The sequence below is a fragment of the Toxorhynchites rutilus genome, chromosome 1, assembly GCF_029784135.1.
Source record: "Toxorhynchites rutilus septentrionalis strain SRP chromosome 1, ASM2978413v1, whole genome shotgun sequence".
Taxonomy (NCBI): domain Eukaryota; kingdom Metazoa; phylum Arthropoda; class Insecta; order Diptera; family Culicidae; genus Toxorhynchites; species Toxorhynchites rutilus.
The window spans coordinates 159,910,009-159,927,979 of NC_073744.1; the positions used below are offsets into that span (position 1 = coordinate 159,910,009).

At 40.7% G+C, this 17,971-nt stretch overlaps 1 protein-coding gene across 3 annotated transcripts in view; it reads left to right on the plus strand.

Moving 5' to 3' along the window:
* Positions 1–17,971, plus strand: part of LOC129763161 (protein scalloped) — a 441,519-nt gene that overhangs the window by 234,115 nt on the left and 189,433 nt on the right. Inside the window, exon 1 of one of the 3 annotated variants that reach the window (XM_055761970.1) lies at positions 1,456–3,575. The exons of the other annotated variants lie outside the window; for them this stretch is intronic. Coding sequence (XP_055617945.1) covers positions 3,560–3,575 — 16 coding nt within the window. The 5' untranslated portion in view covers positions 1,456–3,559. Of the gene's footprint in view, positions 1–1,455; positions 3,576–17,971 lie in introns of those variants that run through there. 3 annotated transcript variants of the gene reach the window in all.

Below are 17,971 nucleotides of genomic sequence, written 5' to 3' on the forward strand. Positions count from 1 at the left end.
TGAGGCTTATTTAGTTTTTTTTTTGATTTGGCAAGGGATGTGCAGTTGTGGACGGAAAACCAAGGTTCTTGTCACAAACAAGACAATGGTCTCGAAAATGTATAGGGAACAGTGCCTGTAGAAACATCTTCTTCCGTTTATGAAGACTAACAAAGGTCCGGTGAAGTTTTGTCCAGGATTGGCAAGCGAGAAATGCTCAATTGAAATGACCTCAATCCGCCCAACTGCCCCTAATACCGCCCGATATTGGCCAATAGTCAAGCTAAAACTGAAGAAGGGTACCAAGGTGACTCGAGATGCTGCAGATATGAAGAGATCATACAATGCGGCTGAGGTTGACCAACAGAGAGTTCAAACTTTGATGGAAGGTTTCTGGAGAGCTTGAGCTTGGGTAGACTGTACAATTCCTAGTTGCTCTCCGTGATTGACCTGAACCAACCAAATTGCACAAAGAACACACAGAATGACGCTTGGGACTAGCAAATCATTCTCGTTGTGCAATTATGATGGTATCTGAAGAAAAATATGAAAAATAAATTAAAACTGGAATATTTTTTTTCAATATTAGTTTTCCGAAAAGAACAATAAATTATCTGCAAATTATTATATAAAAACATTTTTTGTACCTTTACCCAATCCGAGATACAACTGGTTTTGTGATTCCGGATTCTAAATGAATCATGCTTTCATAAAAAGGACGCAAGTGATGCTACAATAAGAACAAGAATGAGAGAGGTTGTAGGTTCTACTATGATGCGTACTCACGATAGTTTTCCTTTTAGTTAATTTCAACGATCTTGCGATTTTTGTACCTGATCAAGCAGATACATATAGAAGAAATATCTTATCCCTTATATCCAACAAATCCCAACGAAACTTTACCATTTAAATATTAACATTTTCATATCAAACTAATGTCGAACTTCGATAAAATGAGCAGCGATTCCAGATTCCAGGTGACTAGCGCTTTATCTAGAAACACATTTCCCATTGGAATTTGAACCAAATTTTTGTCCTTTGGCAACTCTTCCGACCGGATAGACCAGTTCTTGTCACGCAAATGTTTCTTACTCATTGGGAAAAACACATCCGCCTGTTGGTTCTCGTATCAACACCATCGTGCGCATCGGGAGGAGGAGGACGAGTGGGAGGGACATTTGCAAATTTTCCATTCACGAGAGAGCTTTCGTAGGGAAAACAGTTTTTCATTCTAGACATTACGCTGAAATTCGGAAGGCAACATTAGCATCAGTATGTAGGGTAGCTTGTTGTGTGAGCGAGTGTGTGTGTGTGTGCTGGAATGAAAACAAGAGAGAGCTTCACACGGTTTTTGTTTCTCATTTTCGCTCTCTCGGCTCTCTCTCAGAGCGCGACGCCCGCTCTGCTGCAATCCACGCAGCAGCTGCTGCTGCTGCTGCTGCCGCCTTCGGAGGACGTTTTCCTCACTTGCTCAATTTAGTGACGCTTGGTACGCTGTGTGAAGTCCTCGTGTGTCGGTGTGTGTCTCCGCGTTCGCGACCGAAATTCATGCCATAGTTTCGTTTTCCCATTCTATGCTCGCGGAATCCTCGGGGGATTGTGTTTCCTCCCGTCCAGACGGTTGTTCCGACGGAGATTCGCGTGTGATTCGGTGACGCGATATGATGGTGCCAAAGTGCATAGGAATATAATAACGAATCACAACAGAGAGCATCGAACAACGAACAAAAAAGTAGATAAACTTGTGGCTTGTGACGAAGTTGTTTCGGTGACCAGTGCTCCCAGCTGGAAGACTCCCGTCAAGCGCGAGGAAAAATGGGCCAGTGAATGGGCGAATTCAGCGAAGGAGTAGAACACTAAGAGCGCAAGCGAAAAAGCTCATTATGAAATTAGTTTGCAATAACACACGGAGCCAAGAAGTGTGTTCGGTAACGACAGCAGTGGAGCCAAGAATCAGCGCGGCGATATAGTGTGTGAGAAAGAGAAAGACAAAGAGACAAGCGCTCGCACCACACGGGAGATTGGACTCTCGCCGTCCAGAAAGGTACACGAACAAGTGAGATAGACAAAGTGTGCTGTCTGCTAGCGGGAAGCGGGAAGAAGAGCTCCCACTCAGGATTGATTAAGGATTAAAACAGTGCACTCCAGATTACCCAACGCGATTTGCACGAGCTAATCTCCAGGAAGCTCCTGTCAAAAGTGACCGATTTCTTCTAGAAAGCGCTTCTGTGCCTGCTGCATCTGTGTCTGTTTACAGTCCATTAGAGCAGCAGATCGTGTGACAGTGTGTCCCTCTCGCGACACTCGCGTCGTCATGTTTGTGTTTATGACACCTGTGTGAGTCAGAGTAGGCCGCCTTTCGCAGCGCGAAGTTGATTTGAAACTTTTATAACGCAAACACCAATACCAATACCAGCAGAGCGCGGCAGCGAGCCAACAAGCGAAATCGTGTTGCGACAGTCACTGTCGCTCGAGACGAAGAATCAGTGCGGCGGACAGCGAAGAACACCACAGCAGGGAGAGAAAGAGGAAGAAGAGGAAAAGTGATTCTACAAGTTTTTATATGCCTCCACACGCTTCGTATTCTTATTCGCGCTACGCTCTTACCGTTTGTTCGACTCGTTTAGTAGTCAGCAAAGTGAAGGTGACGTGATTTTATAACTCGCCGTGTGCGTCTCTCGCGCGCGCTCTGTCGCCACCGCCGTTGTCGTCGTCGTCGTCGTCGCAGTCGTCTCGGGTTCGAATCGCGAGAAATTCGACAAAAAGTAACGAAGCTGGGCTGGGCGTGTTTGAGAAGAAGGGTTACGGGTTGCGCCGAGTGTCGAGAAGGGAAAGAACCACAACAACTCACACTCCGCTACAGAAAACCCCGTTGTGTGCCTGGGGGGAAAAGAAGTGATCGTAGATGCATGGCTAAAAAGAAGAAGGATCAACGTAAAGAGAAACCAGAGGAAGGCAACAACAGCAGCAACAATAACAACATCAACACAAAAGCGCTTTTATTTCAGTCAAACAAGTTTTCTACTCGCGCTGAAAACAAGAAGGGGAATACGTAAACTAACCGAAATATTCCAGCTCGATTTGAAGCCACAAGAGAGTTTTGAAACAAAAAGAATTTATATCAAAAAAGCCCGAGAGCATCGGGAAAAGCTACAGATCAAACCAAAAACAAATATCAGAAAATTGAAGATTCGTGAAGATCATGAAGATCGAATAGTGCAGAGTGTGTCTGTGGGTGTGCGTGTGTGTGTGCTAGTATTAGTTGGTATCAGAAAAGTGCCCAAGCTGTGCGCGAGAAGCGAAAATAACGAAAATCAAAGCGAAAAAAAGAAGGTGAAAGATCTTGAATCCGCGCGCGCGTTTTATATTTATATATACACATCTGTGGGGGAGACCTACAACAAGACGAACCCAGCGAACCCAAGGCAGCAGAAGCAGTCGTCGTGGAGTATCACTGGGAGTAGCAAGAGTCGTATAAATAAAGACGGACACTCTCTTTCTCTGGGATCTGCCAGCTCCTGTCGGAGGTAGCCCCAGGGAAAGCAAAAAAAACATACGAGCAGCGAGCTCAGGCGAATAAATGTTAATTTTTGGAGGTTAGTATCATGTGGGTCACTTTCGAGCGGACCGCTCGGACTTAGGAAGCACAGTTTTATCTATCGTACTGATAACAAGGCTACCGAAGGGCCTCTTCCAAACTACTGATAAGGAATGAAAAGTCACTTTGAATCGCAGACGCTGATGTATCGAACTTCGAACATTCTTATGGAGAGGGAACTTCCGCTTTTGACAAAGAAAGTTCTTCTAATTATGGTTTCGGCTGTCAATTAAAACAATCATGTGAAAATTCGTCAAAACTCATATCCGACCTTGTTTGATCATATTTAATCTCATCGTTGGAGTTGGAGTTATGTCACGAATATCACACAAGAAATTCCAAAATAACGAGTGCACGACTCAAAATGAATCCCTCCAGATATCAGCGGAATAACACCTCAGTCTTAATGAGAGCCAACCCGTAAAAATCGTCGAAATTTATATCTAGACCTTCGCTCATGATCAATGAGGTTCCAATGTCAACGTTGGCTTCTACGTGAATGAGATAAATGACTCAATCCCTCCTTCATATCGGTGTGAAAAATCATCCTGGTCTAAACCAAATCAGTCATGTCAAAAATTATCAGGAGGGTCTTCGTAGCCACATTGGTTGCGCGTTCGCTTAGTAAGCGATCGATCGTGAGTTCAAAACTCAGGGCCCCCATTGACCATCTTTGTGTTGTTACAGAATAACTACGTCCACGCAACAATCATCAGCGATGGAGATCGATCCACGGTCGAAATAAGATCGATTCATCCATACAACTGCTCTGCTCTGCAAGACACATCGGGCTGCTGTTCTATAAATAACTCAACAATGATCAATCAACTGTCTCCGCTGTCCGGTGGTCCAACTGGATAATGGAAGAACGGAAAGAATACTCTTATGCCTAAATGGCTACTGTGTGAATGTGCCATATGTAATGATATAGAAGGAATACTGGCGAATGGCAACTTGGTAATGTGCTAATTATAGATATGATAACCATGTGACATGTACACGATTAAAACTCGGCTCTGTTACAGCTAGATTGCTAAAGAGCCTTAAATAAATAAATGGGATAAAAAAAAAATCATCAAATTTCATATCTGAGCCCATCGTTACCGATTATTGCATAAACGAGTACGTCTTTGGCACGGATTTCCTTTTCTCGGGAACGATCAACGATTGAACTGGAATACAAGCTTTTCGGATTTGTGCTGAATTGAATCAGATACATTAAAGAACTTTAATCTTGCTTGTCATAAAATATCTCACCGATATACACTGCTCAATGTTGTGCACCGTTCTTTGGTTCGCTCGGTTTTAGATCACTCTTCTTCAGTTTGGGCTTCATATTACGAAAACAGTGTCCACAAAATTGGGTCCGTGCGAGTGAGAATTGAACTAGTGACCTTTAGCGTGAGAAGTACGGATGTAACCACTACGCCAGATCGCCTCCACTCCAAAAACTGTTTTGTCGTCCCATTAGACTGTATTAGCGTCGCTTTTAGCTTCTGTTATACCAAAATAAATCAGTGTAATGTAGTCAGGTTCGACTTGTCATAAATAGACGATAATCATCTGAATTTGTTCAAATATCACAATTTTTTAATAAGAAAGGTAATTTTGTAATCGCAAAGTCCAGTCCTGTTCAACAACTTCTAGAAAAACAAGGAAATCTAAACTTAAACTGTTAATAATCCATCTCCAATATATGATTGAGTGTTTGACCATCTTTGTGTGTTATTTTAGAACAACAACGTCCACGCAATAATCTCAGTGACTCCATTTTGTAGCCCGTATTAGAAGAACACTTTGCGTTCTGCGCAAAGGTAAATTAGAATATGTTTTCGAAAGACGTAATCGTACTTCAAAAGATTGAGGCGAGAGAGAGAGAGATTTTTTTTTAATTTTTTTTAATTTTTTTTTATTTTTACAGGCTCAGTTACATAGGTTTAAAGGAGCCGAACTTACTGTATTGTTACTAGTATATATACATTTTTCCTTAATTCTAATGTTAATAATATAGGAAACTGATTACTCGCGGTCGACTCGAGTTTAGAAGGGTGACATATTTTCTTCAGGAAAAGGAGGGGATGTCCAGTAGTTTGAAAGTTATAATTTTTTTTTGAAAAAAGTGCATTTTTGCTGTTCGGCATTTGAGACAAAAGTGATTAAACATATTTTAAGTTTTTTACCATGAATGTGTATTTGTAAATCAATTTTATTGTAGTCAAATGAAAAAGAAGATCGTAAGTTCAAAAGCTAAACAGAGAGGCTATTTGCGTCATTTTGTGAATGGGCTTTCACGAGAGACTTCCTTGAGCACTCTTTGGAGAGTTGCCAGACAATTGAGAAATTCATCTCATTCAAATGAAGAAGTTGAACATTCAGAAAAGTGGATTTTTGATTTTGCTAAGAAAATATATCCAGACTCAGCCCCCGCTCCTTCTCCCTTCTTAGAGTCATCTGATGATGTTGAGCCTCCGTTCAGTATGACTGAATTTTCTCTTGCCCTTCTTTCTTGCAACAACACGGCTGCAGGGTCAGATAGGATCAAATTTAATTTGTTGAAAAATCTACCTGATAATGCGAAGAAACGTTTGTTGAAACTGTTTAATGCTTTCCTTGAGCAGAATATTATTCCGCATGAGTGGCGACAAATTAAAGTTATAGCTATTCTGAAACCTGGTAAACCTGCGTCTAATTATAATTCTTATAGATCAATTGTAATGCTATCTTGCATTAGCAAATTACTAGAAAAAATGATTCTCCATCGTTTAGACAGCTGGGTTGAATCTAATAATCTTCTCTCGCCTTCGCAATTCGGGTTTCGTAGAGGCAAAGGAACCAATGATTGTCTTGCGCTTCTTTCATCAGAGGTTGACTTTGCCTTGTGTAGTAAGCAACAAATGGCATCAGTGTTCCTAGATATCAAAGGTGCGTTCGACTCTGTTTCCATTGAAGTTCTTTTTCAGAAACTTCGCCTAAATGGATTTTCCCAGAAATTATATAGTTTTCTGTTTAACCTAATGCGTGAAAAACATATGAGTTTCTCTCATGATTCTTCGTCAGTTTTGCGCATTAGCTATATGGGTCTTCCTCAAGGCTCATGTCTTAGTCCAATTCTTTACAACTTCTATGTAAATGATATTGATATTTGTTTATCGGGAAATTGTACTTTGAGACAGTTTGCAGATGACTGTGTAGTATCAGTAATGGGTAAAGACAGCACCGATCTTCATAATCCTTTGCAAGATTCTCTTGACAATTTGGTTGATTGGACCTGTAGATTGGGTATTGAATTTTCTACTGAGAAGACAGAGGTGGGTGTACTCTCAAGAAAACATCATCCTGCCCAAATACAGCTTAAACTTTTTGATAGAACTATTCGTCACTCGATGTCATTTAAGTATTTAGGTGTTGTGTTTGACTCCAAAGGAACATGTGGTAAACACATACGCTACTTGAAACAAAAATGTCAGAAAAGAATAAATTTTCTTCGATCAATAACAGGAACTTGGGGAGGGGGGTGGGGGGTGGTCTCATCCTGAGGATTTGATTAGGTTGTATACAACAACCATTTTATCTGTTATGGAGTATGATAGTTTTTGCTTCAGGTCTGCTGCCTGTACCCATATTTTGCATCTGGAAAGGATTCAATATCGCTGTTTGCGTATTGCTCTAGGATGTATGCAGTCAACTCATACTATGATCCTAGAAATTCTAGCTGGCATACTTCCTCTCTCCGTACGTTTATTCGAGTTATCATTCCGTTTTTTAATACGCCTTGAAACACTTAATCCGAAAGTGATAGCAAACTTTGAAAAAATGTTGAACTCAGGCGTTCGATCTAGGCGAATGTCTCTATATCATGAATTTATGACTTTGGAAAGTCCATCTGCTTTATCTGGTTCCCAGATCATTCCTTCATTTTTGTTCAGTTCCTCTATCACTATTGACCTGTCAATGAAGGATTATGTGCATAATATTTCAAATGATCTCCGTCATTTAGTTATACTTGCGATATTCCTGTCAAGGTATAAACATATTGACCCAACCAAAACTTTTTTTACTGATGTTCCCTGTTCGGTGTTTGTTGCCGAATTGGCTGCAATATACATGGCCTTACATCATATTTAGACCTTGGCACCAGATCACTTTTTCATTTTTTCTGGTAGTCTCAGCTCTTTAGAGGTACTCCGTTCAGTGAGGACTAGATATACGTCGTATTTCTTATCTGAAATCCATCAACTTTTAAGTGCTCTGATAACTAGTTCATTTAATATAACTTTTGTATGGATTCCGTCTCATTGTTCGATACCAGGAAATGAGAAAGCAGACTTTCTTGCCAAGAAGGGCGCTATGGAAGGAGACTATCAATTACTTTCGATGGATATCTTCATATTCCTCGTGAACGGGCACTTGTATCTTGGCATTCAAGTTGGAATAGTAGTGATAAAGGCCGATGGCTATATTCTATAATTCCTAGGGTTTCTCCCAAACCATGGTTTAAAGGATATAATTTTTCTCGTGATTTTATACGGGTAGTGTGCAGACTCATGTCTAACCATTTCTCTTCGAATGCACATCTTTTTCGAATCCACATCAGTGATAGTAACCTATGTGTGTGTGGTATAGGATATCACGATATTGATCATATTGTGTGGTTCTGTTCTGAGTTTCAAAATGACAGGTTATCTTTAATAGAAAAATTTCGCAATAAGGGAATGCCACCTAATTTCCCGATTCGCGACGTTCTGGCTACTCGTAATATCGATGCTATTTCTTTAATTTATTATTTTCTCAAATTCATACACTTTCAAACATGAATATATATGTTTATTTTTCCTTTATTGTTTTGATTTTTATTATTAACGTTTCCATTTCTTTGTTTCAACTTTTTCCTCAGAATTCGAAAAGTGAGCAGATTTTCATTCCTTCCCAAGTCCCAAGGATATAACTAGTTCCAAGGAGTTGGTCATCTCTGCAACAAGAGGCTTAAACAAGAAGTCTATACGATTATCTTATTGTGATTTTTTTCATTATCTATATTGTAACTTTTTTCGAAAAGATAATAGGGTTTTTATGCCTTTTTGAGAAAGAACATTGGCATTGCTCTACTCACAGAGGCTTTTCCCTATTAATAAACACGGCTCATTGTTACTTAATGTTGCTGAGCCATTTGAAAATAAATTTAGTACAAAAAAATGAAAAAGAAGGCTCTATTGTATCCAAAAATCAAATTATTTTGGCGAAAGAGTACCATTTTAAGTAATGAGACATTGTTCAATGGCCATCAAAGTTTAACTGTTCAGAATATGATACAAAACGGTATTGGTTTCGTCATGGTACTCGTAAAATTTTGAGACTCATTGATGGATTTACGAGAATTTGGACAAAATTTCAACAGTCAATATGTTTAAACAGGTTTGCAAAGAGAGCTTCCAATTTCCCACACGTTTGTGTAGATTTTAGAAATTTTATGTAGAGTTGAGAGATACGTTTCTTGAAACAATTGGCTGCTACCGACTGTTAACGCAAATTGACATGTTGTTGTGCGGGAGAGGCTGGTTCTTTCAAATTATTTGTGGTCTACAAACGTTCTAGACAAGCATGCATTTCGGTAGACATAAACCGTCTCGATTTTAAATATTGACTGAAGCCGATAAACAAAGATTTTCTGGGGAAACAGATCTCGATGGGAGCCTTCAGTGGTAACTATTCAGATATTGGGCCTGATCACGAACATCACTGTCACAAACGCTTTCACGTCACTTACACTTCACTTAATTTTTTTGTGTCTATCATCATTGTCGCGGACAGTTGCGTGTAAAAATGAACTCCGTGAAGTGAAAGAGTTCATTCCCATTTATAAGAGACATGTCAGTTGCATAATTTCGGGCGTTTGAACGTTATGTCGGTTGCATAATTTCGGACGTTTGAACGTTATGTACGTAAAATTAATAAGTGTATGAGATAATTTTCCATTTAATTGAACGTATGTTTTAGAATGACAAGTTTGCGATTATACCTCGATGATTCGGTATTTCAATGCCAACTATTCGGACTCATTCCATGAATCATCTGCTTGGTGCGTTAGTTTGCTGAATCAAACGCTGGTTCAAGCATGAGGAGGAATACTTGGTTGCTCTTGAATGATGTAGTTGTTGAACATATGGGAATGTAATTTTATTTCCTCTTTCTATAAATTACTCTAGAGATAAAGCATGTCTATCATGAGTTTAATAATTGATATCTCGCATACTCTTGTACTCAGCTTTGTCTTATTCGTTTGAATAGTGAGAAGTTCTTAATATAGGTCAACGTTAAAATCATTTTATAAGAACCGTTTCTACAACATTGATGAATAATAATATCTGCTATATCGCAGAATAAACCCGAATTTATCCATCTCATGCTCAGTATAATCTAAGCTACGCTCATATGGGATTCTGAAGTTTAATCCTCTTATCCTTCCCATTCTCGTGTAATTTGATATACGGGACATGAGGTTTGATATAATTATTTAAACAGAAACTGGTCAGTAGCGTCGGTCAGAAGCATAATTTTCATATGAAACACCTGATGAGTTTCAAGGAATTTTCCAAAAGCAGAAAATGATTCACATTTTCGTTAGAGGGATATCAACATTATGGAAAAAGAACTAGAGAATAATTTAAAAATTATTAATATTTAAAAGTTGTGTAATGATAGATTCATTTTTTACTTATTTGTTTGTTTGAACAAGCTCTGCAATGTTGGAAAAACATTACAGTTATTATTAAAATATCAACAAATCAATATTATACAGGGTTTTCCAACTTTAAATTCCGATAGTAAATTGAATAAAACCACACTTAGAATTCGAATTTCGATGAAACTTTTATTTCAAATTAAAGTTTGGTTTATGCCATTATGTGTGAAATACAACATCATTCAAATGTCCACCTAGGACTTCCTCGCACACCTTGATCCGGAACAGGTAATTTTCGATGACTTTTCGGCACATATGGGGCGGTATCTCGGTCATAACTTCACGAATGTTGTCTTTCAAATGTTCAAGAGTTTGCGGAGAGTTGGCATAGACACGGTCTTTCGCATAACCCCACAAAAAAAAGTCTAGCGGGTTCAAATCGCATGATCTGGACGGCCAATTGGCATCACCAAAACGCGAAACTATGCGTCCCTCAAATTTCGTTCGCAATATGGCCATGTTCGGTCGTGTTGTGTGGCACGTGGCGACGTCCTGCTGAAACCACATGTCATCCGTATCCATATCTTCAATTTGTGGCAAAAAAAAATCGGTTAACATGCGGCCATAGCGCTCACCATTCACAGTTACCGTCTCGCCGTCCTCATTTTCAAAGAAATACGGCCCGATGACTCCACCAGACCATAATGCGCACCAAACAGTGACTTTTGGCGGATGCAATGGCCTCTCAACATTCAGCATTTTGCTGCTGTTGTTCGTTCACCCAATCGACGTATGCCCATGGTCACCACGCTCTAATTTTTGTACCAGTTTGACTTTATATGGATGTAGGTGCAAGTCCAAATGCAAAATTCGCTACAATGATGTGTTTGACAAGCCCAATTGCTGAGCACGCCGTGGAATCGAAACATTCGGGTCATCCTCCACACTGGCAGCAACAGCAGCAATATTTTCGGCCGATCGCACATTACGATGATGCACAGGTTTCACAATATCCGCTACGGATCCAGTTTGTTCGAATTTACGCACTACATTAGCGATTGTGTGCTCTGTAGGCTGTCCAGGACAACCAAAATCTGTCCGTAATGCTCGAAAAACATTTGCCGGTTTATCATCATTTTTATAGTATAATTTAACAAAATTAACACGTTGTGCGATGCTAAAGGGTGTGTCACATCAAATTGCATCACGGAAAAAACGCTGTAGAAATTTAATTTTTAGGAATTATATCTTCAACTTTCGCTTATAATCAGATAAGAGTGTATAGATCATGTTGGCCATGCTTCACTGTCAATTTTTCGTAAATTTGGAAAAATGTCGTCGAACGAAAAAGAGCGTCGTGAATTAATCCTGTGCACTCATTTCGAGAATCCGGAGTTGTCACATCGGGCCATCGGTAAGATGCTGGGAATCATCCAATCCACGGTCAGCAGAGTACTTAAACGATACTTCGAGAACCTAACCATCGACCGGAAGGTGAAGAACGGCAAAAATGGATGCTCCGTCAGTATAAAAGATCACAAGCGCGTAGTTAAGCAGTTTAGACGTGATCCGAGAAGTTCGGTCCGGGATGTCGCCAATAAGCTGAATTTGTCAAGTTCATTCGTCCAGCGGACCATGCAGCGGGAGGGCCTGCGTATATACAAGGTTCAGAAGGCTCCTAACCGCGACGAAAGGCAAAACATGGTGGGGAAGACGCGAGCCCGGAAGCTGTACACCGAAATGCTGACGAAGCCGCATTGCCTGGTAATGGACGACGAAACCTACGTCAAAGCGGACTTTCGTCAGCTGCCGGGCCTGTTGTTCTTCTCCGCAGAGGACAAATTCAGCGTTCCGGAGGAGATTCGCAAGCAGAAACTATCCAAGTTTGCCAAAAAGTACATGGTGTGACAAGCGATCTGCTCTTGCGGAAAGCGGAGCGCCCCCTTCGTGATGACCGGCACGGTAAACGGGCAGGTTTACCTTAAGGAGTGCCTACAGAAGCGCTTACTACCACTATTGAAGCAGCACGAGGGCCCGTCCATCTTCTGGCCGGATCTCGCTTCGTGCCACTATTCAAAGGACGTGTTGGAATGGTACGAAGCCAACGGGGTCACCTTCGTGCCAAAGGAAATGAACCCGCCCAACGCGCCGGAGCTTCGCCCAATAGTGAAATATGGGCGATTATGAAGCAGGCCCTCCGGAAGAACCCGAAAGTTGTCACATCGGAGGCGGACTTCACGAGAAAATGGATTTCTGTTAAAAAAAAACTACAACCTGACGTTGTACAGAACCTTATGGACGGGGTAAAGAGGAAGGTGCGAGCATACGGGCTTGGGCTCGAAGTATGAATCAAAAGAAAATGCCAAAAGTTGTTTAATAGTTTTTATTTTACTGTCTAAAATTTTCAAAAGGATCGGTCTACTGGGCGAATTTCTACAGCGTTTTTTCCGTGATGCAATTTGATGTGACACACCCTTTAAAACGATCCATATTGTAAAATGGCAGACATTCAACTAACGATATGACGCTTTGGGTGACAGCTATGTCAAACGGTTGTCAGCGCAGGGCTGTATACTTTCGGAAGCCCGAAATGGAATACCCTGTACATAATCAATCATAATGATCGTTTTGGGTCAGCTTTCACCACCTAAAACAAGTGACAAATATACTTGTTTTTCCCCGTGACGTGACAGTATCGTGGTATTCATAATAACACCAAGTTCATCAAAGTTGTCACGACGGATGAACTCTTCCGGATTCTACACACACTGTGGCAGCCGTAGTAACGTTGTATATAATTCACTTTGTTCTCACCGTGAAGTGACGTTCGTGATCACGTTATGTGTGATTTCAGTTCGACTGGGACTTTGTGGAATCTAGTTTGAACATTGGGCACTCATTTTGAGAAGGTAGATCCGTACCACCTCAAATTGCGAATATTGCACGAGACTATTCAAGATATTTTAAAGAAACTTCGAATCTTTCAAGGGGCAAGTGTTGTTTGAACAGTTTTCGTTAAAACTAGAGCACCACGTTCGCTCGACGTAGTTGGTGAAAAATTCGGAGCTATTCGGAGAATTCGCATCCCCGAATATTTTGAAGCTCGTCATTCCGTCATATTTTCCGAGAAACCTTAATTAATCATTTCCCACGATCTGTCTGTCGGCAAATCCTGGCAATACGAAGGAACGAGAAGAGCAACACAATATGGCTGGCTGGCTGGCAGATAGCCGTCCTCCTACGCACGTCTTCGTTCGGTCGTTGTCAATCCAATCTTGTGGAAACACAGACGAAGGAGAAGGAGAGGAGGGAAAGTTCTACTTGATCCCTCCGGCGCTGGTGACGTCATTCTGTGAGACGAGCGGACGCCGCAGCAATAAGTGTTTGGCTGTTTTCGGGCCAAAAATAGCCTCTACCTTTCCGTGCAATCTTATTTATTTACGGCGGCAATTTCTCCGAATGAGAAGCGTGTAAACGCAGTTTCTTTTCTGCCTTTGAATGGAAGCTTGTTTTCGGTGGACGAAATTAGGAAATTGTCTCCCGCAGGGAGAGAGAGCGAAGGTCAAAAATATCTGAATGAAAATAATTCCTGGAAGCCGAACACAACTCTCGTGATGCGTGAAGGTGCACTAATGGCCGGCAAATGGCAACGGTTCAATTCAGTTCGAATGTGTGCGGCTGCGGCTATTGATAGCCATTCTCTCTCGGAACGACCCACAAAAGCAGCCAGCGGCACGTTTGCGTGTCAAATGCAAATCGGATGGCTGATTTTCCTGGCTAATTTGCTGTTTCATAACATTTTTTTTCTTTTTCTGGCCCGGACCGGATTGCAACAGAGTTTTGTCTCGGGCCAAATGGATTTGGACTTTTACTTCTTGGCATATTATATCCTCTTTTGAGCGCAGTCATAAGACAAAATGCACACCACATCATCATCATTATCATTATCATCATCGATGCTTCATCGTCACACACACAAAAGCGTACACATAAAATTGGACGGTTTAGCACGAAAGTAAATCAACTTTTGGTATCGGTGTGTTTTCTGCGTCTCTGCCATTCACATTATACACGGTGATGATGGCTGCCCCTCATCACCGGTGCATGTAAACAACGCAAAGAAGAAGATGCATCACCTTGAATTGATTTGGATGCGATTTGGAGGAATCATCAGATTTTCGCCGCCGCAACCGGCGAAATTTGATTTACTGAGCTGGGTAAATAAATCTCATTGCAGAACATGGCATTCGAATACAAAATTTGTGCACAGTAATTCGAAGCATTAGCGAATCAAAGAATAGCAGTTAATTTTAAGAAGATATTATCTACAGAAGAATGTTTCAAGTTTATATACCTGTTAGCAAGAATTATTTAAAAATTTACCATAGTTCTTGAGTAATATTTTTTTTTTTTTGAAAATATGGAAATATCCGTAACCTCAGCTGTCAAACTTGAGCTCAACTTCAGGATGATCATTATGTAAATCACAAGCAGAAAAATGTCAGTGGGGAACACGATGTGTTGGCTCCTGTCAGTCTAATAGAGGTTCAATTTAAACGTCACCCAGGTATCGACAGGTATCGTTAAGTTTTGTCTGCCATCTTTAAATCGCATACCCTGACTCTGGAACTTCTGTGAAGCGACAAAAGTTCCAGAAATACACTCTGTCCAACTTCTATAAGACCACCCTGATTCTATTTCGTTGCAACACAAACAGTTAGAATTTCAACAAGATACATTCATACATTGTTGAATGCTTATAATAAAGTATATTGAACGTCAATTTCGCTCAAAAGAGTTGTTTGTTTATTTATTGTGCTTAAATATGATAATTTCAGCTGTCCAGTTTCTATAAGACCATTCCAAAATTTATGAGTATTATCAAAGAAAAATTCAAAACAATCGGCTGATTTACATGTTAATAATTGGCAACCTTGCCATTTCGGCTAATAACCTGGAAAATGTTGGTATACTATTTACCAAATTCTGCATCATGGATTGAAGTGAAAGCTATCTTGAGCTTTCCGGTTGCACAGAATCCCGCTTAAACCATGCACGAGCCTCCACCAAAATTCCTGGTTGAAAAATACTGTTCCTCCTTCCGTAAATCACGCCAGTACCCGTTGAAACCATCAGTACCAACCAAATTAAACTATTTTCGTCAGTGAAGATAACCTATATATTGAAGAACTTTTCGTTATGGTATATAGCAAAATCTATTCTTTTGGAAACATTCTTTGTCACAACATACCATGTCCCACTATCTGTTCATGTGAAGTTTGACAAAACTCAAACGTCTTCCGATGTGATATGGTGTAAGATTAGGAGCTTTAACCTTTTAAGCCCTCTTTATGTGGGAATTTTGACGTAGGACTACGTCTAACCGGAAGATATAGGGGGTGAAATGGAAATCTAGGCACTGAACAAGTAGGAAAAAATGCAAGATTTGGAACGCTTATAACTCGAGCGTTTCTCAATAGATCGCAAAGGTTTTTGCATCAATTGATAGGAAATATATCTACGCATCTATCATAACGAATAACATTTCATTTTTCTTGAGATAAATAATTGAATAATTGTGAAATATCAAGCATTGTCTAAATGCACTATGTGCCCATTTTTTATTGGTCCATTTTGTGCTCCTCAAATCGTACCGACCAAAACGGGCAACCAGAGCAGCAGCGAAATAGAATGAACCACGATTGGAAAGGAAAAAGAAAAAAAATTAACGAAACATTGGTCGCTGTCTCACACATGCGTAATTCTCGAGCCAGCCAGTCAGCTTAAAAATCCCCGCTCCGCTGCCGTAACGATCATTCTCATTCAAACCGTACACCACATCGTTTCGCATCACATCACATCAACAAACCAACCCAAGCAGCCATGTCTGGACATGGTAAAGGAGGAAAAGTGAAGGGAAAGGCAAAATCCCGCTCGAACCGTGTTGATCTGGAGTTCCCCGCAAGGGTAGCTAGGCCGAGCGCGTTAGTACTAGTGCACCAGTCCACCTAGCCGGCGTTATATAGTTTCGGCCGCCGAAGTGATCGAGTTAGCTGGTAAAGCTGCTCGCGACGATAAGAAAACCCGCATTCGGAACAGAACACATTCGGTTCGGTGGACATCAAGACAACAGGCAGTTGCAGCGAGTGGCGAGTGGCAAACGCAATCGCATAACGGCATCAGGTAGCAGAAGAAAAAAGTTTGTTCTTTATACACACTGCAAATCCAGAACAAAATCCAGAACTGGTGGCAAATCCAGAACAAGGCGGCATCGAGGGCGTTCGAAATGGTTTTTTTTCAAAACCACGAGTACTAAGTTTTCTAAATTGGAACCATTCCATAAAACAAGGCGCTTTTCAGGGCCATTAAACCTTCCAAAAAAGAGTTTAGGAAATACAGTTCAATGCTTTCTAAAACAATATCCAAAATAATAATAAAACACAAATTGATTTTTTCATAATTTGTTTGCCAGGATATGATGAGAATGTGAATTTGGCAGTTGTTCTGAGCTTATTGATTTTCACCAATTCTTAAATTGTTTCTAGATTGAAAGTACAGTAATTTACACTTATCTCGACATTTAGCTAATTGGACGGACCAGTAATGCGACATATTTAGTTGGACATTTTTGTAAACATAGAGTTCGGGGTCCAAATTATGACCCCACATTGAAGGTCGACACTGTACCACTGTCATCGCAAATGTTCAATTACAGGTTAAAATTACCTCCAATCCGATACTGAGTGGTGGTAATGCGACGTGCCATTGAATGTAATATACTGTAAAATATGTCACAAGCTGGATGGGAAAAAATTTTCCAACTGTGAAAGCTGTGGCGAGTGACAAATGCAATCGCTAAACAGCAAGGTTTAGCCGAACAAGATGGGGATATCGAGTGATAACAAAACAATAAACTCTTTAGATTGAAGATAATTTTGTGATCCCGAAAAGGACCCTTTTTAGCCTGCATGTGAATCCAACGAGCGAACAAATCGTAATGAATGTATTTTTTTTGCCATCGCTCCCTTTTAAACGCTCATTCGTTCGTCTCGTTGGACTCGCCCCTCTGGCTGAGTCTGCCGATTTGTCTCTATCCTGTGAGTGTGTACCGCTTGAGTATAAAACACGCGGACCCCAAAAAAATACCTTATTTTCTTTCAAACCGTAAACCCGTGTGGTTGTACGGCATCGGCATCGTGGACGTAACAAAGGAGGACAAGTTAAGGGAAAGGCAAAGTCTCACTCGAACCGTGCAGGTCTCCAGTTCCCTGTTAGTCGCATTCACTGATTGCTCCGCAAGGGTAACTAGGCCGAAAGGATTGGTGCCGGAGCACCAGTATACCTAACAGCGATTATAGAGTTTCGGCCGTCGGAGTGCTCGAGTTGGCTTGCAAAGCTGCTCACGACAATCAGAAAACCCGCATCAAGAACAGAGCAGCTTCGGTTCGGCGCTCATCAAGGCAACAATTAGTTTCAGTGAGTAGCAAAGTGTTTCTCCGGCACGTCGCATCAAATGTAATTTACTGAACAACATGTCACAAGCTGGATGGGAAGAAATTTTCCAACTGTGAAAGCTGTGGCGAGTGGCAAACGCAATAGCTAAACAGGAAGGTTTAACCGAACAAGATGGGAATATCGAGTGATAACAAAAACACAACACCAAAGGTTCTTTTCAGAACCATCAACATATTCATGAAGAGTAAACAGTAAACTAA